At 43.5% G+C, this 25,632-nt stretch overlaps 4 protein-coding genes across 5 annotated transcripts in view; 2 read left to right on the top strand and 2 right to left on the bottom strand.

Annotated features, from left to right (window-relative positions):
• Positions 1–1,341: 1,341 nt before the first annotated feature.
• Positions 1,342–4,408, bottom strand: LOC118298969 (histone H3.3A). Its single transcript, XM_035622235.1, has 4 exons — positions 4,261–4,408; positions 3,226–3,369; positions 2,965–3,118; positions 1,342–2,852 (listed from the first exon to the last, which is right to left on the bottom strand). Exons 2-4 carry the CDS (start codon positions 3,351–3,353, stop codon positions 2,724–2,726), a joined length of 411 nt encoding a protein of 136 aa, XP_035478128.1. The 5' UTR covers positions 3,354–3,369; positions 4,261–4,408; the 3' UTR covers positions 1,342–2,723.
• A 945-nt stretch (positions 4,409–5,353) lies between these two features.
• LOC118298968 (histone H3.3A) lies at positions 5,354–7,962 on the bottom strand. Its single transcript, XM_035622234.2, has 4 exons — positions 7,802–7,962; positions 6,758–6,901; positions 6,396–6,549; positions 5,354–6,283 (listed from the first exon to the last, which is right to left on the bottom strand). Exons 2-4 carry the CDS (start codon positions 6,883–6,885, stop codon positions 6,155–6,157), a joined length of 411 nt encoding a protein of 136 aa, XP_035478127.1. The 5' UTR covers positions 6,886–6,901; positions 7,802–7,962; the 3' UTR covers positions 5,354–6,154.
• A 511-nt stretch (positions 7,963–8,473) lies between these two features.
• nop53 (NOP53 ribosome biogenesis factor) lies at positions 8,474–15,333 on the top strand. Of its 2 annotated transcripts, none has more exons than XM_035622233.2 (12): positions 8,474–8,724; positions 9,720–9,796; positions 10,274–10,373; positions 10,931–11,133; positions 11,481–11,545; positions 11,687–11,782; positions 12,977–13,078; positions 13,170–13,343; positions 13,581–13,756; positions 14,437–14,503; positions 14,898–14,974; positions 15,082–15,333. In XM_035622233.2, the coding sequence occupies exons 1-12, from the start codon at positions 8,528–8,530 to the stop codon at positions 15,140–15,142; spliced, it is 1,395 nt and encodes a 464-aa protein (XP_035478126.2). In that variant the 5' UTR covers positions 8,474–8,527; the 3' UTR covers positions 15,143–15,333. The 2 variants fall into 2 exon arrangements, with proteins under 2 accessions (XP_035478126.2, XP_035478125.2); XM_035622232.2 differs by having other exon boundaries at positions 8,478–8,724; positions 10,271–10,373.
• Positions 15,334–18,171: 2,838 nt separating this feature from the next.
• LOC118299762 (gap junction delta-2 protein) overlaps positions 18,172–25,632 on the top strand; it is a 28,165-nt gene continuing 20,704 nt past the window's right edge. The window contains exon 1 of the mRNA XM_035623754.2: positions 18,172–19,442. Coding sequence (XP_035479647.1) covers positions 19,372–19,442 — 71 coding nt within the window. The 5' untranslated portion in view covers positions 18,172–19,371. The remainder of the gene's footprint in view (positions 19,443–25,632) is intronic.

Raw genomic sequence — 25,632 nt, 5'->3', positions numbered from 1 at the left:
ATGAAAAGCTACTTGAGCTCATCTCATGTGTGGACGAGTCCTGATTGGTTGAATTTGTGGCTCATCAAAAACAACCTGTACTGTGATTTTCCAAGACACTAGAGAGATTGGAGGCAGAGCTGGTCTTCACCCCGGCAAAGTGACTGAGTGTGTGTGTGTGTGTGTGTGTGTGTTCATACCTCTGGAGCTGTGGTGCCCATTCAAAACAACAGGATTAAAGGCTGCTGTTTGATTAGATGTTTGTTTGTCTATGTGTGTGTTTCATTGTATAATGAGTATATATGAGGCCGCAGTGACATGGACGAATGTTTTTTTTTGTGCGTGCGCGCGCGCGTGTGTGTATGTTTCATTGTAATGAATATTGCTGAGGTCATGGCTTTATCCCTTTTAATCAAGGAAGTAGAAGGATGAAATTAAACACTGATGAGGGGAATGATGTCGGTCCAGAAAGGGATATTAATTGTACGTCTGAGTGTGTGTGTGTGTTTGTGTGTGTGGATTTGTGTGTGTGTGTGTGTGTGTAATGAATTATGCAGAAAGAATGGAATGATGAATAAAGAGGTCACTGCGAAGTATTTCTCTGTCATCAGGAAAAAAAATTGTAAGAGGCGGCTCACATTTGAATTTGAATTTTCGAATTTAAAATTAACAGTTCAAAGTGCATGTCTTTTATGTGGGGAGATACATATTTCCACACATGTACATTATTCATCTAAAACATATTTCCATTCATCATACTGTACTATAATTTAGACACAAGTAAATGACATGCAGGGAGTTTCATTTACAGTGTTTTACTGCCATCTTGTGGTATGAGAGGCGTCAGTGTGAGATGAGGGTCTCGCTACACTGCAGGTTTGATCTATGAAAACCTACAGAGATGAATGTGATGAGCTACAACAGCAGATCCTGTTATGTTGCAAGTAAAATAAACTATAAGAGACATCCGCAGTGTGCGTGAACGTGCCAAGCAGACTGCTCGTAAGTCCACTGGAGGCACACATGAGATGGTTAAAGTGCTGTAAAGTTGTGAGGTGATGCCTTCAAGACACACCGTCGGATTGGAATATGGAGGCCAAGGCAGCAACTTGAACTTTTTCCATGTAAGATGTTGGTGTTTTTTTTCTCAACTTATTCATGTCAACTTGCCACTGCCATAAAATCACAATATATATAATAAAAGGATATAAACAGCGAAACATCCTTTTTGGGTTTTTTTTTTAGCAAAACTACTTTAAACTTCAAATTGTGTCTCATTTAACAGTAAATGTTGTATCTTATACTCAAAAGCATAATATAGGTTATACAATATGTGGAGTGTGTACACCACTGAGACAGGAGTGAGTGTGTAACATCCATTTATTACCACCTTATATGACAAATCTGGAAATTACAAACATTATTTAATTGAAACATCTTCCTCAATATTTCAAAAAAAGAAAAAAAAAGAAAAGGAAAAAAAATCAAATTGAAAAAAAAACTAAAATTAAGTTAAAAGGGTGACAACCTGAGAAACGGTATACAGATGATCAACTGATCTGGAAGGAAAATAAAATCGAAGCAAAGGGGGGACTCATACAGACGGTTATCATGTGACACTGATTCACAATATATTATAATCAGTTATTTTGTCTTTTTAAAAAATAATTTCCACACTTTTGAGAACTTTTGGTTTTAGAGAACATCACAAACTTTGATGAACCTTTTGTTATAAAAAGGTCATTTTTTTTCTTTTTTTAAATGAGCCACTGCTTAAAAAATTATCTGACACCATCAATGAGCTCCCAAGCTTTGGCTTTTTAATAATTAGATGAAACCAATTTGAACACCACAAAAACAGGTGAGGATTAAAACGCTTGTCAGTTAGTAAAAGAGCATTGACGCAGGATCAAACTTTGGTGCCAAAACGAGTCAGCAGCATCACATTTCAGTAGAAAAACAAAATTATTTCTGTTCTCCGCAAGTGTTTTAATCTGATTTTATCCCCCCCATCTCCATGTCAACCACAGTTTGAAGTGGGGAAAAAGTCCTGTGCGTGAAACTTTGGAAGGAAAAAAAAGAAGAAAAAAAAGAAACCTCACAAGACAAATGAAAGCAATGATTAATATGGTAATCATCAATCAATTTCTCTAAGGATGCCGATGGATTGTATTCAATTTGCTGTGGTGATGAGAGCCGGCGCTCATGCGGACACGTGTGAGGACAGAAAGTCCGTCCTTCAGCCTCCGTACGCTCTCGCTTCTGCACATGTCTACATGTGGAGGCTGGAGGAGAGGAGGCAGGAGAGGAAGACGAGGTAAGTTCTTCTAGCACCCTGCTGCAGAAAAGAGACCCGAGTCCCTCAGCAGACAATACCCACCCTCCTCTCCCGTCTGTCCCCATTTGCAATGTTCTAGTCCCAACCTTTTTTTTTCCTTCACCTCACAAGGTCAGACTAGAAACAGCTTAAAACTAAGAGACGTGTGCTTGAGGAGCCCGCATCACCAAAAAGTTGGTACATGCACAAAAAGAGAGTACCCTAAAAGTCTGCTGCTGAGAGCACTAAGAAAAAACACGACTATACACTTTATTTATTCATAATATAATCAGCTTTCTTCTACACACTACTAACAAGGGGAAAGAAGGGGGGTTCGGTCAGAGGGACGGAGAGACAGACTGGTGAAGGGAGGGCGGGCGGGCGGGAGGAGGTGAAAAGGTTAAAGAGCAAGAGGAGGAGGGCGCATCTAAGCGCGCTCCCCGCGGATACGACGTGCCAGCTGGATGTCTTTGGGCATGATGGTGACACGCTTGGCGTGGATGGCGCACAGGTTGGTGTCCTCGAACAGGCCCACCAGGTAGGCCTCGCTGGCCTCCTGCAGATGAGAAGAGTCAAAATATTCTTTTTTATTTTAGGTGAACAATTAAACATGACTTTAGTTAAGGTTGTTTAAGACTTTTTCTGTGATGACCACCACTGCTACTGACCTGCAGAGCTCCGATGGCTGCGCTTTGGAAACGCAAGTCAGTCTTGAAGTCTTGGGCGATCTCCCTCACCAGGCGCTGGAAGGGCAGCTTGCGGATCAGCAGCTCAGTGGACTTCTGGTAACGACGGATCTCACGCAGAGCCACAGTACCGGGCCTTTGCAACACATTTGTGTAGGAGGATATGAGAAGCAGAACTTGGTTTTACTACTTCTTGTTTCTACCACATTAAGCTGCCCTGTGAACTGTTTTTGCTCGTCTCACCTGTAGCGATGGGGCTTCTTCACGCCACCAGTCGATGGGGCGCTCTTACGCGCAGCCTTTGTGGCCAGCTGCTTACGTGGGGCTTTGCCTCCAGTGGACTTACGAGCAGTCTGCTTGGTACGAGCCATGACGAGTAAAGATCACCTGAATAGATTAATTAAAAAAAAAGACAGGAAAGGTAATTGAGAAACTATGGTTTGTAATATGAACAACTCATTCCATGGCAAAGAGATCTCCTTTTTTAAGTCTTCTGATTCATTGTGCTTTCTTTTGCAAACAATTCTGCAAACATAGTAACAGAATGAAAGTACACTCGCTGTTTTTTGCTGGTAACGTAACTTAAACAAGATATATTATATCACAGTTTCTTATTTTGAGCAGAAATCTTGGGAGTAAGTAAACTTTTTCAGTGTGTAAACACAGGACATTCCCTTAACTCTGCGCGACCGACACGCGTCAATCAAAGGAGAACGACGACACTCATTGGCTGCTCGACCGACGCGAATCTAAAAATACAACGCGTGCGCCAATCAGCGTGAAGGGTACACAGAGTGGGCGGGCTCTACGGCTGACTTCAACCGCCGCCAGGTCCCGCCCACCTCGTTTCTGATGATGGCGGCGGTTTGATGCGCGAACGGGATAAAGACCGAGGGCAGAGGAGCAACGGAGCGCCACACAAACAACTTCGATTTTTACCGAGAACCGCTCTGCCAGCGTGTCGGCAAACGGGAGAACAAGACAGAAGACATTTCAAGGAACTCATACGTGGGCACAGAGAAGCCGAACGGTCCCTAACGGCTGCGTAGAACCGAGCTGAACCGGCGAATGATTTGAAACTGAAGCCCCCCTCGATCCGAACGGCTGCGGAAAGGACCGCATTTCACCGTCGCTTCGACCGCCGCGGTTGTTATTTAAAGAAAACACGACAAAATCGCACGTTATTCCCCGTAAAACGTCGCTGTAAACACCACAATTCGCTACACACAAACACGGAAGTTCATTGGCGGCCGCGGCGACTCGTTTCGAGGCGCTTACCAAAGGGGGCAAAGTGAGAACAAGTCGCGACAAATGTTTCGGCTTCTTTCTATTTTCTTCTTCGTATCCACAATGGGAAGCAGCGTCCAGCGGGAAAATGGCCGCCGCCGCTGCCGCCGCCGTCAATCATCGGCCCCACAATGCAACAGTGTTCACACAAACACATGAATGTGGTCACTTTGTGATACATGTTGGTCAACACGAGTTGATTAAATCGGCAACGTGTTGACAATAACTAAAGGACTTAAATGTATTTTACCTTATTATCAGGTTAATGTGACATATAGATGTGAGTATTTCTTCTTTAAATATGCCACCGACCAGTCGGGCTCAAACCGAAAGTAACACTGAAGTCGTTAATTTTAAAAGGTTGTCAATGATAAGTTTTTAAAATATTGATAGTGACAATTTTGAGATGGTATGATAGTAGATAGTATGTGCTAACAGAACACAAGCAGAAACCAGAAAACTTTTTCAGTTTTGGGCAAACTCCCCTGACCAAACAAAAAAAACATCACATGCATTTAGTTATAATTTTTTGTTTTCATCAACAACTAATTTACCGTTTGAAGGCCCATCCACCAATTCAAACTACATTTAATTACTTTCTTTGACGATTATGGAAAAGCTGACTTTTTGCCCAAAATTTTAAAAAACGACTTGGTTTCGGGTGTCTGCAAGTCGTGTGTACTTAGAAACAGTTAAAACGTACCTTGGTCCATATTTATTCCAAGCAGATAATCTTTTGACCTGTAGCCATGTGGTTTATTTTTGATAGACTTGGAATTTTTTTGTCCCCAACAGAAACGTTTTTAATTTACAAAGAAGTTAGTTTCCGTGTAATTAAATCCCGATTTAATTTAACTGAATCTTAAAGAGTAGTAATTTTGAACTTAATGAAACCACAACAAAATTTGGTTGTTGAATTCCTTCTTTGAATGTACAGGAATATTAATTGGGACGAGCTATAATTTAAAATACATTTCATGTACATACTTAATTTAGTGTAATAAATTATAAAATTTAAAAAATGCCCATAACGGTTTCCCTGAGTCCAAGACCACATGGTGTAGATATTCTCTTTCAGCTCATCTGACCACAAGAATCTGTTTATTATGTTTGTATGTGAATTCCAGGGTACAAATATTTTTGCTTTTAAAAATATGACTGAAAACATAAATCAAACACAGTAGAAAAAAAAAAACTAGGTTACCATACCAACCTGAGAGAGGAACCAAAAGTCCAAACATTACCTGGACATAAGAACATGGCTGAAAATCAAAACATTGATCAACAAAGGTCTGCTACATATATGCCGCTCGTAGTCTGTCAAACCATGCAGTCATCAAAGCACAATGACGTTACTAATTGAGAACCAGAATCAAACTTTTGTATTATGATACATTTCAATGAAACAGTAGAAATACACCATTATTGTAAAAAAGAAAAAGAAATCCCTACTTTTACAACAAATTTGTTTAAAAAAAAAAAGTTTAACGAAGACCCATTATATCAACATGTGTCCGTCTGAAGATGAAAATGTCTGAATGCTAATTCCTATGCTTATTTTAGATCATACACTAGTCTTTGCTTGCAAAAACTCCCTAATCACAGAGATGACAAAGTATTCCCGTGAGCAAGCTAGATGGAAGTGAGTGAGCATAACTGTGAATCAAAGTTTCAAACATACATGAAGATATCTCTTAAGGAAAGTCTGCTACTAGTAGCACCAAAGAAGACATAGTCACACATTTTACGGTTATCACAATCATATGATATATATATAGAACCTCAAACCAAACTACTAATTAAGTATAGAGGAAGGAAAGGGGTGGAAAAAGGTGGTGAAGGGACAAGAGGACAGAGCATGTAATAATAAATCAGAAAAAACATTTTAAGCACGCTCCCCACGGATACGACGTGCCAGCTGGATGTCTTTGGGCATGATGGTGACACGCTTGGCGTGGATGGCGCACAAGTTGGTGTCCTCGAACAGGCCCACCAGGTAGGCCTCGCTGGCCTCCTGCAGATGAGAAGAGTCAAAATATTGTTTTTTATTTTAGGTGAACAATTAAACATGACTTTAGTTAAGGTTGTTTAAGACTTTTTCTGTGATGACCACCACTGCTACTGACCTGCAGAGCTCCGATGGCTGCGCTTTGGAAACGCAGGTCGGTCTTGAAGTCCTGGGCGATCTCCCTCACCAGGCGCTGGAAAGGCAGCTTGCGGATCAGCAGCTCAGTGGACTTCTGATAACGACGGATCTCACGCAGAGCCACAGTACCGGGCCTTAGGAACACATGAAAAAATATATATATTTGTGAGGATATGGGAAGTAGGATATATTTTTAATGTCAACCACATGAACGCCAACTGAACACAAATACAGCTGGTTTATTCACTAAACCATCTTTAGATTGCTTTGCTTTGATGTCAGTGACTCATAGTTTAGGTTTCCATCTGGACCAGGAGCTGTTTTTCCTCTTTCCTGTCTCACCTGTAGCGATGGGGCTTCTTCACGCCACCAGTGGATGGGGCGCTCTTACGCGCAGCCTTGGTGGCCAGCTGCTTACGTGGGGCTTTGCCTCCAGTGGACTTACGAGCAGTCTGCTTGGTACGGGCCATGACGATTAAAGATCAACTGAAGATACAAAACAGAATGCACTTTTAGAATCATGAAATAAAAAAGGGCTCACTGTGTGAAAGATAAAATGTTATTTTTCATTGGAACTAAATTGAATTTAAAACTTTACATGAACTCGACACACTGCTCTTGAATTAAAGTGGGTTAGAAAAATACAAACAATATCAGGAGCCTGATTCAGGGTCGCTTATGCAATGAATGTTTCTAAGAAGACAGCAAATGCATCGAATTAAAGCACAGCTCTCTATCATGTGAGCCAATCGCAGTCCGTGTATAGGCCCGTAGGGCGGGATGTTGTGAACATTTCAACCAATCACCTGGCGAGGATCGACAGTCAACCCCCGCCCCTTGCGCACTGGACGCGGGTTCGTTCACTTCTTCACACCGCGCGCCCCGGTTGCGCACAGGACTTGATTTTTTATTCAGAATGAGCTATTTTGAAGGAAAACCACGTGACCCCGCCCGCTCCGGCTGCCCAGTGTACGCAAACGAACAAACACGAAGACGATGGCTGGCTGCTGGCGAAAAGAATGTAAACGGGAAGGGAAATCGTTGTAGGAAACGATAGAGGGTGACGATAAAAACGACGGAAAATTATAAAAACGGCGGCACGAAAGTGGAATATGGTTTTTGGAGACGACACGAGACATGTCAGGGAACAACTGATTAACAATATTTTGTCAGATGACCCCTCACTTTAGGCGCATTACCGAGTCAAATTCGACGCGACCAGAAGTGGTTCTTTAGGTCCCTGACTCCCCGAGCAGACGGATAATAGCTCAGACTGCCCTGCGTTTCTCCCCTTTTCACCGAAAATAAACGAGAAAACACGGCCATCCGCGAACTAACGTCGCGCGAAACGGTAGATTGAGGTTTTATCGAAACGGTGATGCTTACCTGTGAAAAGTTCGCGGGAGATTGCAGCTGTAAAATTGGATTTTATTCTTGAGTCTCTTAAGCGTTGTTCTCGCAATAAAACGAAGGGTGGGGAAAAAAAAGGAAAAAGTACACAGGACAGCGATAGGAGACACGTTTCCCATGATGCACCGGGGACAAACATATTACATACATGCTGCAACATGACAAGCAACTGCTACGGCCACTCTCACGTGCAACGCGAGTTTTTACTTAAATTGTGGATTATTTACTGCTTTTTTTAGGTTCTTACTTTTTCATTTTTTTGGTATTAAATGTTTTACAAGGGAAGAAATAAAAAAATCAAACAACAGCACTTAAAATATCAGGAAGATAATATAAGGTCATTCAGCCTTCTAAAACTAAATTCACATTTTTATTTCTTTTTGAGAAAGTATTAAATAAATAAAATACTCGAAACCAACACAACTCTTATTCATTTTTCTTTACATTTTATATAACTGTATAATACTTTAACTCTGTGTTACTAAAAGCAATTGTAATTGGCTTATTAAGTGTGATATATAAAAAATCCATAAAGTTTACACTTATATTTATGTTTATATGGTAAAAGCTTATCCAGCGCTTACACGATCAGTCCTCCAGGTGGCGCCACCGCCTCCACTACAGCGCCTCAGCTAAGCGGTGAAGAAGAAGTAGTAGAAGAAGAAGAAGTAGCGTGTTTCTTTTTTCCTCTCGTCCTCCAACATGGCGGCCGCCAGGAGGTTGAAACGCGTGGTGGCTTCACAGCCTGGTTTTTTAAACTTCAAGTCCTCCTCGGAGTCGCTCAGCGGCCGGAGAAAACGCGTGAACAAGAACAAGAAGAAGAGCTGGAACAAACACAGCGACATAAATGACGTGGAGGAGTTTTTGGAAGACGTCCGGCTCCAGGAGAGGACCACGGGGTAAGCTAGCTAGCTCGATGTGCTGACGACTTTTCATCGTCTTCTGTCCATAATGATTTAACAGAAACTTTACATCGGACCAGAGGTTCTTTGTGTCACAGTCATTATTGAACAATGAGCACGACGCGTTGCTCAATTATCCAAATCCCAAAAGGTGACACAAACTACAGAATCGTGAATTCGTATCAAATCTATAAATATAAGTTGTGTTACCCTTAAGGGTTTATTCCTCCAGTTAAACAGCTGGGAGCCAATTCACCTTACTTCTTCGTTGTTTGTGTTGTTTGGGGGCAGCGTGTCACGTGGTTTACCTCAAATGTTGAAGCTTAATCTACAAATAAAGTTATTCCACATTGAGATTCAGTATCAGCACTAGGCCGGACACAGTTATTTGATTTTGTTCAATGACAGAAGATGAACAATTATGATGTCATGATGCAAATGTTATGTTTTGGACTGTTGTGATTTTCCTTAAATTAAGGATGCAGCAAAACCAGTATCGGGTCCGATACTGCGCTCATGTACTTGTACTCATAAAACTGCTCGGATACTACAACAACAGATACCACTACGCCAACATAGCGTCCTCCACACAGTTGAGCAATGTCAGCAGTTGATTGCAAAAACATGCAAACTGTACAAAAACATAAAAGCTGGCACTGACCATCATAATATGTCATGCTACCAAGCCATTCAGCACATGAAAGTCGTGACTCCACAAATTCCAAAGGTATATTTCTTATTTTCAAGCAGGGGCAAGTACTCAAATTGGTATTCGGTATCGGGAAGTAGCTAAATATAAGTACTTGTACTTTGTCTGAAAAATAGTGGTATCGGTGCATCCCCATCGTAAATGCAGTCCTCTGTCTCCTTGTACACCACAACAATTAATTGACTACCTGATTGAATAATCATCATAAGCGAATTATCAACAGCAATTCTCTTCCGTCTTCAGTTTTCATAAAATGTGACATGTCGTCATCTTTGTGTTTCAGGGGCTTGCTGGCTGAAAAGTCAGACGACAGCTTGTTCTTTTTGGATGTTGGACAACCGAAGAGAGCGGAGCGGAAGGGTAAATAAGTTATATCAATGTGTGTCTGCTATTAAGAAGTAGCTCTCCTCGACCGGCAACACAAAGGGTGAATACCTCTGCCGAGGCTAACGCCCTATCTTGCTAAGGTAAAGAAGATGAAATTAAAAAACACCTAGATCTGCCCGTTTATCTTGATCAACTCAAAAATGAATGGGGTCTTTCTTGGGTCATGACCGAACCCCTCCACAAAATGTCATGAAATCATTTTTTTTGTAGTTTCCTGTAATCTGTATCAAACAAACAAACATGGATGAAAACAAAAACTCCTTGCTTGCGGTAATGAACAGGCAAGGAGAACAACACCCTCAAAACCTTTATGTAGTTCTGTGTTTCCCAGAGAAGTACATGTTTAAATGAAAAGTTTACCTTACCAGTTGATCATCTCTTTACATCCTTGGATGTGTATGTGTATCCATTCTTGTAAGTGAATAATCCTTTTTTATCCTTGAGAAGCAGCAGAACCCATAGAGGGGAAGAAGAGAAAAGGGAAAACGCCACGTCCTCTGAGGATAGACCTGATCCTGCAGCAGGACTCCCTCATCCCAGCACCTAAAGAGTCAGTACCCACCCACGGTCTTTTGTTCTTTCCTCTTCCTCTTATGGTTTGATCGATACTTTACAGTTAAGATATTGTCAGAAGAAACAAGAGCCCAGATTTCATCTGGTTGATTCTTGAGAGGTACATTTTTGGAGAATCAGGCACATTGACTCAAGTAGACAAGCCACATTAAAGTTGTTTACCAAGATGCATAAGAACACATTTGTCTTAAATTTTCACCATCAGAATTAGGTTTTACGTCTATCTAACTGAAAGTACTCATCTGTTTGCTTAAATATGTGAGGACTGTGTGACCAGTGATGATCTCATCCTTGCGCTCCCAGTATTCCCTTCATGGGAATGTGAAGACAACATATAGGAGCTTAGGAGACTTGTTGTGTGAACAGTGTCCTGAGATCTGAGGAAACGCAAACGCACACCGCACACTGTCAGATGGAACAGACCTAAAACTTAGCTTGCTAGTTGCTGGTTTCACTTATCTCCATCATATCTCATGTTGCCTGCTCCTGCACTACATAATCAACGATTCTCCTCATTTCTTTCCCCCCCCACAGTGTGCTGGCGTACCAGCAACCAAATGCCAAGAAACTACGTCGCATTTCCCAGAAGGCTGAGCAGCTGGCAGCCAAAGGCGTGGTGACCCGGAGGCAGAAACGTCTGCTGAGCAGACGGCCGGTCACCAAGGAGGCCAAGAAGTCCGACACAGAGGCCAACAACAACCCCAACAGAGACTATTACGACATATGGGGGCAAGAGCGTGAGTGGAGTGTTTGCTTGCACGCGTGTGTGTCTGTCCAGTGATGATCCCATCCTTGCGCTCCCAGTATTTCCTTTATGGGAATGTGAAGACCCAACATGGAGCCCAGATGACTGTTTTGTGAACAGTTGTCTAGGATCTGAGGATACACACGAGAAAACTAAAGTTTGGAGTTGTGTGAAGATCCAAGTGTCCGAATGTGGATGCAATGGAATAAATAGATTGATTATCATTTGTAAGAATTTGATTGCTAGTAATATATTAACTTCACAGATTATAGTCTGTGACATGTTCACAGAGTAAGTGGAAGTATGTTTAGAAAATTTCTCCTTTCTTTATTTCCTTAGAATCTACAGTCAAAGATTCAGCTGAGGACTGGTACCTTCAACAGACAGGCAAGAAGCGTGTTAAGGTGAGATTAAATACATTTTTGTCATGTATTGTGGCGTCCAAAAGTCTGAGATCACTTGAAAAAGCCTTTGAGCAGGAGGCTAATACTTTTTTTGTTATTACACATGTGGTGGTTTGATCGTGGCTTCATCCGTCTCGTCAGCGTCCAGAGAAGTTGAGCGACAGGCCGTCGGTCCTCCCTGCTGTGGAAGTGATCGCCCCCGGAGGATCCTACAACCCAGACTTCTTCTCCCACCAGGTAACTGGAACATCGTCTGTGTACACATTCCCCCTGATCGTTGTATGAATAAAAGTTCTTCAGCCGTCCTATGACCATGTCCATATAAAGCCTGTAACTTTGCTCTGCTTCACCCTATCAGTACGAAATTTGGCAGAGATAATGTTCAGATGTTGCGCCATGGATTGCGTATGGATGGGTTTTTTGTGTGCTTCATCTGCATTATTACATAGAGAATGTTCAGTCTAAATGTTTTTCTTTTTTTTAGCCTAAAATGAAATCTTTTATTTATGTTGTGTTCCATCTTCATCATCATAAATATATAGGTTATTTATTGGTTAGTTAATCAAAGGATTAATTGAGTAAACTGAAAATAATCGATAGATTAATCGACCAATCGAAAAATATATCGATAGATTAATCAATGAAAAAATAATCGTTAGCTGCAGCCATACATTAGTATAAATGTTGTACCTCCTGCATTGAGTTTTATGTCTATCTAACTGAAAGTACTGCAGCTTGTACTTGTTTCTGTTTGCTGAAATACGTGAGGACTGTGTGTGACCAGTGATGATCTCATCCTTGCGCTCCCAGTATTCCATTCATTGGAATGTGAAGACAACACATAGGAGCTTAGGAGACTGTTGTGTGAACAGTGTCCTGAGATCTGAGGATACACAAACGCACACTGCATTGAAGACCCTGTCAGATAAAACAGGCCAAAGATTCAGCTGACAATCGATTCTCGGTTCATAGCGATTCACGTTTCAAAACCGATTTTTGAATTTGTACATGATTCAGGATCTGCTCCAGTCCTCTGCGAGCTAATAAAGGCTGTGTGGCAATTTATGGCATGAAAGTGTAAGATTATATAAAAAAAAATTTAAGTTACCAACATATTGCAATAATTTTAACACACAAAATCCAATCTATGCCCAAATGTAATTTATTCATGCTCAACTTGCACAATTTTTGTACAATTTCTCATTTCTCACTTTTAATGAATAACAAGTTATACAAAAAAAAAATTGTCTGGATCATTAATCTAAATCCTTCATTCTCGACTTTTTTTCTCAAAAAAAATGTTGCCCGCCCCTACCCACGTTTGTTTGTATGAATAAAAGTTCATCAGCTTTCCACGTCCAAGCCTGTCCCCACAAGTGTTTTTTGTTTCGATGAGCTGCATGAGGTGACAGTGTCCTTCTCTGAACCCAGGCCTTGCTGAAGGAGGCCCACGAGGTGGAGGTAAAGAAACAAAAGGAGGAAGACAAATTAGAGCGGCAGCTGGCCGTCAACAAGGACGACACAGCCACAGAGGTAAAGATGGTTGTCCCAGCTCAGCCTTGAATCTTTTAAAAAAAAGAAGAATCTTTTCTTCATATCTAACATACGTTTTTGTGTTCTACAGGAGACGGTCATAAGAGAACAGGTGGAAGGTTTGGTAGAAGAGGAGGAGGAGGAGGAGGAGGATGAAGAAGAAGCTGCTCATGATGAGGAAGATGAGGATGCAGAGGGAGGCAGCTCATTGGCAAAGAAGAAGACTGAGAGACAGAGGAAGAGAGAAAAGGCTGACAAAATTAAGGTACAGACACAATTTATACGCCCCTGGGAAATCGGTGAAAATATAACACGAAAAGAAAATAAATCCTCTATCTTCCCCAAATTTTAAAAGGTTATGTCTTGGCCCACGTCTCATCCTTCCACCAAATTTCATGGAAGTCTGTTCAATAGTTTTCCTGCTGACAAACTCTCAGGAAGATGCCACATTGTTGTTGCTCCACTCACCGTCTACTCATTTGTCCTCCTCTTCCCGTCCCAGGAGCTGAGGCGGCTGGACAGCAAGCGGCAGATGGACCATCGGCAGCAGCTCTTCCAGCTCCGCTCCATCAAGGCGTCCATCAAGCAGCAGGAGCAGAGTACAGAAGACAAACAGAAAATACGCAAGGCCAATCAGGAGGCCGAGAAGAGCCAGCCCAGACGCCTCGGCAAACTCAAGTACGACCTAACGCTCTCCCTCTACACGTTTCCCACGGTCAAAGGGCTCCTCCGGTGATTTAGTATTGCACTTTGATAAAGTAAGGGGACTCCGGAAGACGGATGAAAAATATAACGATCAAGGTAATACAGCAGAGGTCCAGATATTCAGACTTTTGATTCGTAGAAGGTCTTTTTCCTAAAATGCATAGGTGCCTTTTGTGAAGCTCCTTCCTGCATCCCACTGCTTTCAAAGTCCACGCGTCCAGTTTGTAATACAGACTTTCTACGAAAATAATCCTGATAACATTTCTCAGAGCCAAGACAGAGGTGCAGATGTTTAACTACTTTACTATTATAGGTTGAGTTTGAAGATTAAACTAATCTTGTGCGTACACTCGCTGGACTGCCCCTCACATACACGCTTTTATTCCTGATGTTATCTTTGCATTGGGAAACAAAGCCCAACTTGTGTGTGTATTGATGAGTCGAACACATTGCGGGGAGGGGGGATGTAGATGTGGATGTTTTCATTTTAACCACGTTTTTCCACTTGTCCATTTTTGCATCTTCTGCTAGCAGCATTAACATAGACCTTAAACCTGTGGTTGTTTCAGCAGTGGGCGGTATATTAATGGACCTCTCATTTTTAATTTTTTTTAATGACTGCATGTAAAATGTTTTTCCCCCTGTATCTGCAGGTTCCAGGCTCAGGACCTTGAGGTTCAGTTGAGCGACGAGCTGGCAGGCTCCCTGCGACAACTCAAGGTACTTCACCAAACATCTGCACCTCGCTCTCGTTCATCCGCTCTGACCTCGGTCTTTATCTGTAATGAGTTTTGGTTCATTTAGTCGGTGTATTATCTTCCCCACTCTTTATTGTTATTCTAAGCTTTATCCTTTTTCTTTAATACTCCGATGACCCACTTTGACTCACAGACACAATTATAGATACATCATTTTATGTAATTGAGGGTGGAGAATTCCCAACTTGTACCTTGTTATCTTCTTCCATTATGTCTCTGAATAATGTGTTAAATCAGGACTTTCCTTTGTGAATGGGATTTTATAATTTGGGTGGGAATTGGAAACTGTCTCATTCGTCTCACATGGATTTGTCTGGACTTGTCTCCCCGCCTCTTGTAATGCCGTAAATCTGCAGCCAGAGGGCAGCGTCCTCAAGGACCGCTTCAAGAGTCTGCAGAAAAGGAACCTGATCGAACCCAGAGAAAGAGCCAAGTAAGTACTTGTTATGTTACGTGCCATCAAAGGCTCACGGTGACGTTCAGCTTCACGGGGTGCATGTTGATAATAATCTACGTTTCCACTCTTCTTCCATCTCTCAGGTTCAAGAGGAGGCACAAGCTGAAGTATGTGGAGAAGAGGGCTTTCAGAGCGATCACTTAATGCCGACCGACAGACCACAGGAGCTGAGGAGGAGGAGGGCGTCATTTAAAGCCACAAGTGCAACATAATGGAACTGTGTATATACAACTTAAAGACTGTTGATAGCCCGTGTGTCCCATTCAGACAATTTCAACTTCTTACAAATAAATGTCATCCAACAATAATTATATATAAAATGTGCTGGAGATGGGTTTATTTTCTATTGTGGTGTATTTCTTGCAGTCTATACACATTTATAATCAATTTTCATGTCATTTTTGTATATGTAATGTGGCCCCATCAGGAACAAGTCAACCAATGGTTTGTTGCCAATTCTGCATGGACACAGTGTCACTGCGTTCCTGCTGTTTTCATTCAGCAGCAAAGAGTTGATGCAAATATTGATACTGACTTTGTTTGAATCTATTTGATGCCTAGCTCACAGGACAAGATTTTTAGCCCAATTTTCCACCCGTGAACAAATCAGCATTCATCGTCAGTCGTCAATTACTGTTAATTCTTCCAAGATGCAATTTAGAGAGCCCAGTCATGACGACATCTCTGACCAGGTTTCCAGTATAGGCTAAATATCTAGACATATACAGGTGACGAGCGCATACAAAGACTGTCGTGTGTGACCCCGTCTCCACTCGTGTAGTGTGAACTCAGGACGACTGCAGGACTCTGGACCGGAATACCGTTGGAAGTCATGTATTCTGAACTTGGACTAACAATAAAAAGTATTGGACAGTAGTGATTTAAAAAGTTAAAGAAGATGCAACATTAATGAAAGTTATCAGAATTTTAAAGATCAATGATTTGAATGTGGAATTAAGTAGAAATTGTACTTTTTTGGGAAGAAAAAAAAAAAGCAGCCGGCATGAAATAATTGATTCCAACCTGCTGCTTAAAACCATAATTGCCTTCGGTGCCCTGCTGGTGTGATTATGGACACACGCACACAAACGCACTGTCTCATGGTGCCTGGAGCCACACCAAAGCTTCTTATCCGTTCAGTAGATCTTCCCTTCACAAGACAAAGTACAAAGTGGATCAGGGGCCACGTCCAGTTTCAGCAACACATCAACGCCTTCGTGCCAAATACCTGCTGTCGAATTAACCCATAGATTTAGATGACATTACTTCCCAGGAACCTTCATTAATCTCCGCTTGAAGATTTATTGCTCATGTTAAAATGCACATTAGTCTTTTGAGCAGGTGAGGCTAATGTGAACAGTCACCAGCTATTTCTTTAGTGAGCGTAAATACGACACTTTAATTTTTTAATAGTGACGCAAATTCACATTACAGGATAAAAAAATCTACAAGAACAATAGAGGATGCCATCTTGAAGATAAAATGTTATTTAATGTGTACTTTGATGTTATAGTTTGGTCCATGTCCCATCTGCTAACATGGAGGAGGCGGGATTTATGATCTACACTGCAGCCAACCACCAGGGGGCAATGAAGAAGATTTGGCTTCATTTTTTGGAGGTATGTCTGAGGCCGACAACACGCACGCATATTTTCACTTCTACTGGAATTCCCAAGATGGCTGACAATGACATCTTGTGTTTTTTATATTTGACACTTTTAAAGCATTTGAATGCTGCATTTAACTTTATTAGTCACCAAAGTCAGGAGAATTCATCTGACGACAATGAACGTTTGTACCAAATTTCGAGACGAATATTTCAGTTTGGACTGAGATGGTGAAACAACTTGATAGACCAAATGGCACTGTCATTCCAAGAGCTACGCCACAGGCACAGATAAAAATGTGAGGATATTTTGTTAATCCATTGAGGAACAATAAAGCTTTTTTTCACACGAGGGTGTTTATGGCCAATGAAAGTCGCCTAACAAGGATATTAGGAATTAGTTAAAGAAATGTCTTGTGCACTCATGCCAGACAATGCAGACTGCAGCCTTACTTGTTTGTGTTATTCTCAACCCCCCACCCTCCTTTTCTGCCTTACCCTCTTCACGTGTGAGGCACAGTGCTGCCAGATTGCCTTGGTGGGGGGTGTGTGTGTGCACAAGTGCAGTCACTCATTACTTCTTTCAGAATAGATTACTACTCCTCCTGTCTGGGAAGCCCTGCAGTGACAGAGGAAGCTACTAAAACACTCAGCTGCACTGCATGGAGATGCTACCGTGTTTGTGTGTGTGTGTGTGTGTGTGTGTGTGAGAGAGAGTACATTTTTTTGTGATCTCAAGTCTGTTGACTGCAGAGTGACAGTCGCTTGCATGGTGGCCCAGTGTCCCAGAGAGAGGATGTCGTACCTCTTCACTGTGTCGAACTCACACTTACTGTAGTTTCACACACAACCATGAATTTCTTTATTCACAGTTATTTGAGTGCAGCAATTAAATCAATTGATTTAATGTTTAATCTTTTGTGTTTTTTGACTAATCAATAATGAAAAGAGGGGTTTTGTGTGTGTGTGTTTCTGTGTGTGTGTGTGTGTGTGTGTGTGTGTGTGTAGACAGATCATCCTTGCAGTTACAGTAGGTAGGATTAGAAAAAAAAATCGAGATGATGAGTGAGAAAGAGAAAGAGAGCATCCTCCAAGTAAATTACTCTAAATCTTGATGTCACTAATTCCATTTCCATTATAAACACACACACACACACCCACACATACACACACACATACACACTCACACTGATTCCATCACATTCTCACTCAGTCACATACTTCCCCTTTGTCAGTTCGGTATCCTTACATAGCCTCGGCATGGCACTGCCTCCTGTGTCTCTGGTCTTTGTCGTGTGTGTGTGTGTGTGTGTGTGTGCATGTGTGCGTTTGTGCGTGTGTATAAACAGATCATCCTTGCAGTTACAGTAGGTAGGATTAGAAAAAAATTTGAGATGGATGACCATGTGAAGACAATGTGCATTGTGAGAGAAAAGTGGAAAATGGTTTGTTTGGTGATGTCGATGGTGAAGCAGTGAGCGACGAAGAGGAGGATGAAGAGGGAGAGCCGATAAACACAGTGATAGTGAGTGAGTGAGCGGGAGCGAGCGGGGGGAGGAGCAGAGAAATGATTCCTCTCTCTAATCCCCTAGACACACGCTCGGTCTTGCTGCCTACTGGCTCAGAGAGAGACCGAGGCAGGTGGAGGCAAACCGGGCGAGAGAGAGAGACTAAGTGGGAAGGAAAAAACAAGATGAAGGGAAGAGAAGAAGAAAGGAGAGCTGCCTCTTGGTAACGCTGAGAGGCACAGAGAGAACGAGAGGGAGAGGGAGAGGGAGGCTGTGAGGACGAGGAGGAAAGCCAGCGACTCTTGCGTGGTTTTGAACAGAGGGGAGGAGATGGTGGAGGAGGAGGAAGTGTGATGCTTCTCTCCAGTGCTGTCTGAACCCAACCAGGAGGGAAGGAGAGGAGCAACAGAGAGGAGGAGGAGGAGGAGGAATCCCTTTGGAAAAAATAATCTGGGAGAGAGGACAGAGAAAGAGGGGTTGGAGAGGAAGGAACGAAGAGGATGGAGGAGTGGAGGTCGAGCAGAGATCCCTGGTTGCTCAGGCTCACGTGAGTGCACGGACCTGCGCCTGGCCACGGCTCCTACGACATGCTGTCAAGGAACCAGCGTGAGGGCAGAGTGTTTCTGCGCGAGCGATGGACGTCTGCACAAGCTACGCGGCTGCATCCTTGAAGCTCAGTGGTAGATAGTAGTGTGTGTGTGTGTGTGTGTGTGTCACACCACATGACCAACCAGCTGTTCAGGAGGTAAACGGGGTCATGTGCACCTAGAGGAGGCAAACGAGGAGGAAAGTGTAAAGAGGACTCGTGGAGAGCAGGTGCATGGACGGAGGAGAGTTACCTCACACGCGGACACGCCAGCGTACGTGTGTGTGAGCAACTGGCACATCAAAGCTTCAGTCCAACCATCTCAGGTGCAGTTCAGGTTGAGAGTGCGCGCGTGTGTGTGTGTGTTTGGACGGCCATGAAAGGATGAGCAAAGGGAGCTCACAATGAGGCGTTACTGAACTTTTTTTTTTTGAGGTCCCTATTTTATAACTTTTTTTTTATGCCAAACTCGTCCCCGTCCCGTCCCCGAAACCACTCCCTACCTCATCTTTGCTCAACAAGTGGAGTTGAAGAAGAAGAAGAAGAATAAAAAAAAGAGAGGAGGGACGTTGAAAGCATCACCGGTGTTCCAGCTGACCGCGAAGCCCCGTCAGAAGTAGGGCTCAGCCCCGATTCTTGTCCCGTGCCCAGTGGATGCCTCCTAACTCCAACCATGGGAGAGTGGACCATCCTGGAGCGCCTCCTGGAGGCCGCCGTGCAGCAGCACTCTACTATGATCGGAAGGTGAGCTCGCGTGTGACTGGGGCCTTTAAGGGCGACGCTCGCACGGATGGAGAGAGAGAGAGAGACAGAGAGAGAGAGAGAGAGAGAGATTGCAAATGTTTGAATTCAACTTGGCGTGAAAGGAACAAACCCGGTTTTCACCTGGTTCTGTCGTGTGTGTCTTCACTAGAGCCTGTTCTAAGTGCACATACGTGCAGTATTTAAACTGAGAGCGTACACAATCTGTGTGACATGCATGCAGAAAATGAATCCTTTCCCTTGCGTCCAGTCGGTGATTCCTGGTCCAAAGTGGCTGATGGCAGGGTGAGGGGGGCTTTAGCTTAGCTTCTTTTAATCCCTCTGATGGGAGGGTTAGGCAACCAGGAGGGACACTGTCAACCCACACAGAGGCTTTGGTCATTAGAGGATACAGGAGCAGTGTGAGGGCATCGCACCTCAGACCTCCAGACACGGCCCCATTCACAGTCTTCCCATGCCGTATACCTCCCCCTGCCCATGTCGTCGTCCTCGCTCTGTTTTCCTCCCCGCTTCAACGTCAAGTCTGCTTCAGGGGACGTCACGTTACACAAGCGTGCGCTTATATGAGTTTCCCCCCACATATCCCCCCCCGTCCCCTTCTCCCTTCTCCCTTATCTTCCTCTGTCAAGTATGAAGTCATTCCACGACCTAAAATACGAGTCAGCCGTGCAAGGTCACCGCAGTTATGGTTTATGCATCCTTCCGCCTGCCGAGAGGACTTGTAGTCTAGTTTGAATAACTCTCTCTCGTCAGCCGCAAACGGAGCAATAATTCATGAGCGTTTTTCAAACCGCATGGTCGGACATCAGCTCTGTACACAGTATTTAACATGATTTTACGTGTAGTGAAGGACACATTTCTGAGTCCGGATTTTCCCGGGACATCGTCGAAAACCGCAGGTTCAGTGTGGGTTCAATACAGACTTGACTAAGCGGATTAAACCAACCCCCCGAAGCCACTGACTCACTCTGACTAGTAATACTCTTGAATTATTGAGTGAATAAATGTCAGCCGCTTTGTGAAGTAAATGATGTGTAGGAATATTGTTCCTTTTTTGTATGGCAGAGGATGAGTCTCCGCCTGCTGACAAAGCTCTGAGCGCGAATTTTGGTCAAGCCAGGAAAAATGAAGTGATTCAAAGTGAGTCTTTGGTCAGAGAGCAGTGTGTTGGTTCACTGGTTAGTTCGAGTTGTTTGGGTAATATGATGAATGATCGGTCAGCGTCTGCTTCCCCTTCATTCGCGAGACACTGGAAGGGGCAGCGGCGATCATCAGCCAGACTAGTCACACTCGCTGCAGGGGTCTCAGTGAGAGCGGGAAAGAAAAGACACAAATGAAAGAGGGAAATCCACAAAGGAAAATCGAGGATAGAAAGCGAAACAGTTTGGTCGCGGTGTCGGTAGGAGAGCAGAAGAACCGACAGTGTGTGTGAGATGTGAAATAGAGAAATAGAGTAATATACAGATTGTGAAGGCGAAGGCAGCGAGGAGCGGTTACTCACAGACAAGCGAGCAGACACATGGCCTCGGTCTGCAGGGTGTTGGTGGGAGGCCAAGAGGACTGTCTCGTCACGAGATGGTGCCGCGTGTCATGACCCCAGCAGGACTCCCGGCGGGAGAAAGACTCAGATCTTCTCTTGCTACAGCTGAAATGTTGACGTTGACAGAAGGAACTGACCGAACACCTTTCAAAATATCCAAATTTACAAGCAGGACGTCCGGCCGCCTGTGTGACTCCCACTAAATGTTGGTTTCCCTCATCCGGAACCACTTACTATTTTAGGTATTGTGATGTAGACACACTTTTAATTTGATTAAACCCAAAGAATTACAGCTTTCGAAATGTTTCCAACGGTTCTGCGATCTTGTTTTGAGCTGTAGAACTGTATGCAAAGAATACATGTTTACATGTGTATAGGGTGGGATTAGGATTATTTCAACAGTTTCTAAGAAATCGTGTCTTCGTGTCTACGGGGTGGATCATCACTGTCTTAGCTTGAACTCAGGGCCGATATGTTGAAGTACCTAGTGATGGTGGAGCTGAATCTTTACCACAATGGTAAAATTAACAAGTGTTCAAATATCAAATTCCCAAGTTCAATTTTAATTGTATTTTATTCATGTTAGCAGCAGGGCTCCAGAGGGGTCGATCTGTTGGTCAATCCAGCTCTTTGGTTGAATTGATTTCCATAATCCCTAGAGGATGAATCCCTCTGACTTCAGTGTGCCTCTGACTAATGAATCCACCTCATTTCATTTCTTTTTAGGAGCCTTTAATAAACCCTTCTAAGAAAATAAAGGTTGTGGTTTCCATGATAAATGCTTCACACCACATCCCCCATCACGTACGGTTTGTGTTTATTGGAAATCCTTTTTAACCAGCTTGTACAATAAGAAAAGATGGATAAACGATGGCAGGATATTATTCCTTGTATTTATTTACCTCGTACATTTTGTCAGCAGGAAGCGTTCCCTAATAACAGCCACTTAGCTTCTGTGTGACGGTCTGTACGTCCCCACAGTAAAGTGCCTTCCCCACATCTGGCTTTTCTACCAGCTCAAAGCCATCTAATCTGGGCCATCACGGCTGACATGGATTTTTATAAAAAAAAAAAAGTAAGCTTATACCCCCGCAATCCTTAAACCTATTGGTCCCTCCGCCGTGATTTCTCTCGTCTTATTGGTCGGCGGCGCAGGTGCCGTGGGACGGGGGGAAGCAACTGCGGGACAGGTTGCCGTCCCTGAGGCGGTGCCAACGTGTGCTCTCATGAGCCCACCATGAACAGCCTGCAGGCCTGAGTCAATTTGTCATACATGAGTCACACACACACACACACACACACACACACACACACACACACACACATTAGGGGGCAATATAACACTCGCTGTTTGTGTAAGATTACAGACGCCTCCAGAGATTCCCTTCTATGGTCGCGAGTGTCTTGTGTGCATGTGCATAAATACTCAGACTGTGTGTAGACGGTGAACTTCAGTGTACTATGTGAGCACATCACGTGCTTGGATGGGTTCGGGTCCTTTCTACGAGTGTGTGTGTGTGTGTTTGTGTGTGTGTGTGTGTCTGTGTGTGTGTGTGTATTCACCTGCTACCTGTGATTTATTTACCGCCATTACTGGCAGTGGGCCAGGTGTAAATCGATTTCCCCGGGACCATCTGATGGACTGTGTGGGATCCCTGTGCCTGTTGGTTCACACAAAGCCGCCGTGGATAAAAAACACTCTCTACCCAACGACAAGTCAACACATCACTCACGCTGAGTGATCCGCACGGGCCACGGTCCCATTCGTGAGCTGCCATTGGTCCGAGCGGGGCCCGCTTAACATGCAAGTCCCTCCTCCTTCCACCTTGATATTGATCTCCAATAATGGGATAGGAAGTGGAGCCTGATAGAAGCCGGAGGCACTTAATGAAACAGTCTTCAGGCCTGTCTGTTGGCAGCACAAATAGGCTCATTGGTCGCGGCGACTGGAATGTTAAGAGACTGATTAAAGCTATAAGTAGCACATTGCCTTTTTTTTGCCCATCAAGATCAAGCTTGATGTTAATAAGGAAGGGCAAATATTTACTCTGGGAGTACCTTTCTCAACGAGAGGATCCCTGGTTAAACACCTCGACAATAACATAAAGGTGACCCGACTAGCAGTCAAAAGGTAAAGAAGACTTGAGATGTGTTTATCAAAAGAACATAAATCCTATATTTTTGATACTTGTAAGTTACACACTACGTAATCTCCACCTTTTTTTTTGAGACCCTTATCAGTTCATTTGGGACATTTGTCGGACACCGGAAGCAGGTGGCGTGACTCCTCCCCTGAGTCAAGCGAGTGTTGTCAGTCACTCAGGTGCGCCGCTCATCCCTCCCTTTCAGAGCAGCACACAAAGCCAAAACTAATATCTATTAGTGAGCACTGTTTACATGTGACTCGGCGCGCCCGTGTTTGTCCACAGGTCACGGCTCTGTCGTCGAGCGACCTTTTTAGATCGTCAAGCTTTTCATTTAGCAAATCCCCGCGGAGCGTTCCCGCCCCCCCATTGAGGTGTTACATGATTGTGTTTGTATAGAGAGAGGATTATCTGGCGAACGTGTGCTGTATTGCACGCAAAATAAAGAAGCGAGAGAGAGAGACAGAGAGCCCCCCCCCCCCCGAGAGATAGTCGAGAGACATGAGGCCAAGTGCGATTCTGCAACATCCATTCACGCGTCCCGCCCTGTCCCTGCTTTCACACTTGTTCCATCCATATGTAATGACCCCCGGGACGCTGTCGGCTGGAAGGTCAGCGCCTTCTCTGCGCTGTCATAAGAAGCCAGTTATTAAAATGCCCTCACATGTTCCACAGGGAGATTTGTGACTCACCAGTGGGAGGCGGATGGAAGATATGTCAGATCTCTTTTTTTTTTTTTTTTAAATATACAATACCCACCTGGCGCAATTATAATCATATTGTTAAAGATATGTTTGTATCGAAGACGCCTCAGGGGGGTGTGCCATAACGTTTATGTCAGAAGTGACAGTGGGATTGATTTACCACAGCTGTGCTACTCGAGATACAAATGAGCCCCGGGAGCAGGAGAGGGGTGTGGGGGGTGTGTGTGGGGGGGTGGGGGCGGGGGCGGTACTGCTGGAGAGGCAGAGTTGTAGCTGGGGTGAGAAAGCACACGATTATACAGCTTGTGGTCTCATTCCTTTCTGCTTATACCTCACACACACACACACACACATCCTCTTTGTGTCTCGGCTGCTTATTCTCCCTCTCTCCATCCTCGCGGTCCACATATGCTAAGGTCAGGGTTGATGTGGTGTTTACATGCCGATGGCGTACTTGGGTTTAAGCTCCTCTTTGCAAGTGTGGGTTTCTTGTGCTCATCAGACACCAGATCATAGGATAAACCTCAATCCTTATCCTTAATCATATCACGCTGTGCTCAATCTCACGTTCGTGTCAAACAGGAGCGGGGGACCCTTTTTCCTGCCAAGGGGCCATTTAAGTGGTATCATTGTATAGAGGCAAAGCCAAACGCCTGAAAAGCGTAGGTGACCTGAGCAGAGTGCGATGACATGGAGGCTCAGAAGAGAGAAATGGATCATAGCACGTGAAGGGGTCAGAGTTCAGACACATTTCACCTTGCAGGGTCTCAGGGAGAAGCTGTGTCCAGCAGAGTGACTCAGCATTAAGGCTTATAGGTTTAGTGTTAGCACCTCGCTGGAGGACAGAGCAGGTCGGTGTTAGGATGACACTCAGGGGTCAGTTCAACACCCGGACAGGAGCTCATACACACAAACACATGAGAGCTACCGTGCAAATAATAGCCTCATCTTCATTGTTTTACCTTTAAAAATATAAAATATATCATGAGTATTTTCGGTGGGATACCCTGGAAAGATTATTGTACATAAAATGAAAGTATATTTGAGTAGTTGGTACTATTAGTGCTTGTTGGTCCATAGGATTTTCGTTCCAGGCACAGACTGTATATTAAAAAGGAAGTCACCTGGTCCAGAAAATGATTTTCATGCAGATGTGCCTGAAGCCTGTGATCTCTGGATTCACCAGCAGAGGGCGACTCCCTTGGTCAAAAAATAAGTTTGGAGGTCTATGAGAAAATTACTCTACTTCTCACTTGATTTAATAACGTGAGTAAACATTTTCCTGAGGAGTTTATGGTTCAATCGCTAGTTTCAAGTCTCAAGTTTCAATACAGCACGATGTTCACTTTGTAAACTGTGATCTCATTTAGAGTAGAACATAGACGATAGAGCACCGTAGCTTGGATACAGAACAAGTTAACAACATTCAAGTCAACCTGGATTACCACACGATGATAGCGTTGATTCAATGAATTATTCATACTATTATATTTTATTCCACGCAGACTGTCGTAGGTGGAAAAACCAGTCAGAGTGAATAAGTTGGTTGTCGGCTTTTACATTATGCAAGTGCATTTATGGAAATGTTAATGAAGTATTATAAAAAGAAAAGATGAAATACCGGCTTTATTAGATGATTCGTTTTCAGTCAATATGAGATGATGATTATGATTTGATTAGTATCGAATGTGATCAACATAAATGACCAATGTAACCATAAATTTGTAACGGATTCATGTTCTCCAGTCAATATCGTTACTAATACAGCTTCTTCTTCTTTCATC

The sequence above is a fragment of the Scophthalmus maximus genome, chromosome 11 (genome assembly GCF_022379125.1).
Source record: "Scophthalmus maximus strain ysfricsl-2021 chromosome 11, ASM2237912v1, whole genome shotgun sequence".
NCBI lineage: Eukaryota > Metazoa > Chordata > Actinopteri > Pleuronectiformes > Scophthalmidae > Scophthalmus > Scophthalmus maximus.
Note: the sequence above shows the minus strand (reverse complement) of the source record. Positions and strands in the feature narration are given on the sequence as shown.

Bases quoted from the DNA above. Each gene is read 5' to 3' on its own strand.
- nop53 (XM_035622232.2), top strand. From the start codon at position 8,528: ATGGCGGCCGCCAGGAGGTTGAAACGCGTGGTGGCTTCACAGCCTGGT. The intron at 10,374-10,930 runs GTCAGTACCCAC...CCCCCCCCACAG, and splicing joins CTCATCCCAGCACCTAAAGA to TGTGCTGGCGTACCAGCAAC. The intron at 11,134-11,480 runs GTGAGTGGAGTG...TTATTTCCTTAG, and splicing joins CGACATATGGGGGCAAGAGC to AATCTACAGTCAAAGATTCA.
- LOC118298969 (XM_035622235.1), bottom strand. From the start codon at position 3,353: ATGGCTCGTACCAAGCAGACTGCTCGTAAGTCCACTGGAGGCAAAGCC. The intron at 3,119-3,225 runs GTGAGACGAGCA...TGTGTTGCAAAG, and splicing joins AAGAAGCCCCATCGCTACAG to GCCCGGTACTGTGGCTCTGC. The intron at 2,853-2,964 runs GTCAGTAGCAGT...TCTCATCTGCAG, and splicing joins CAGCCATCGGAGCTCTGCAG to GAGGCCAGCGAGGCCTACCT.
- LOC118298968 (XM_035622234.2), bottom strand. From the start codon at position 6,885: ATGGCCCGTACCAAGCAGACTGCTCGTAAGTCCACTGGAGGCAAAGCC. The intron at 6,550-6,757 runs GTGAGACAGGAA...TGTGTTCCTAAG, and splicing joins AAGAAGCCCCATCGCTACAG to GCCCGGTACTGTGGCTCTGC. The intron at 6,284-6,395 runs GTCAGTAGCAGT...TCTCATCTGCAG, and splicing joins CAGCCATCGGAGCTCTGCAG to GAGGCCAGCGAGGCCTACCT.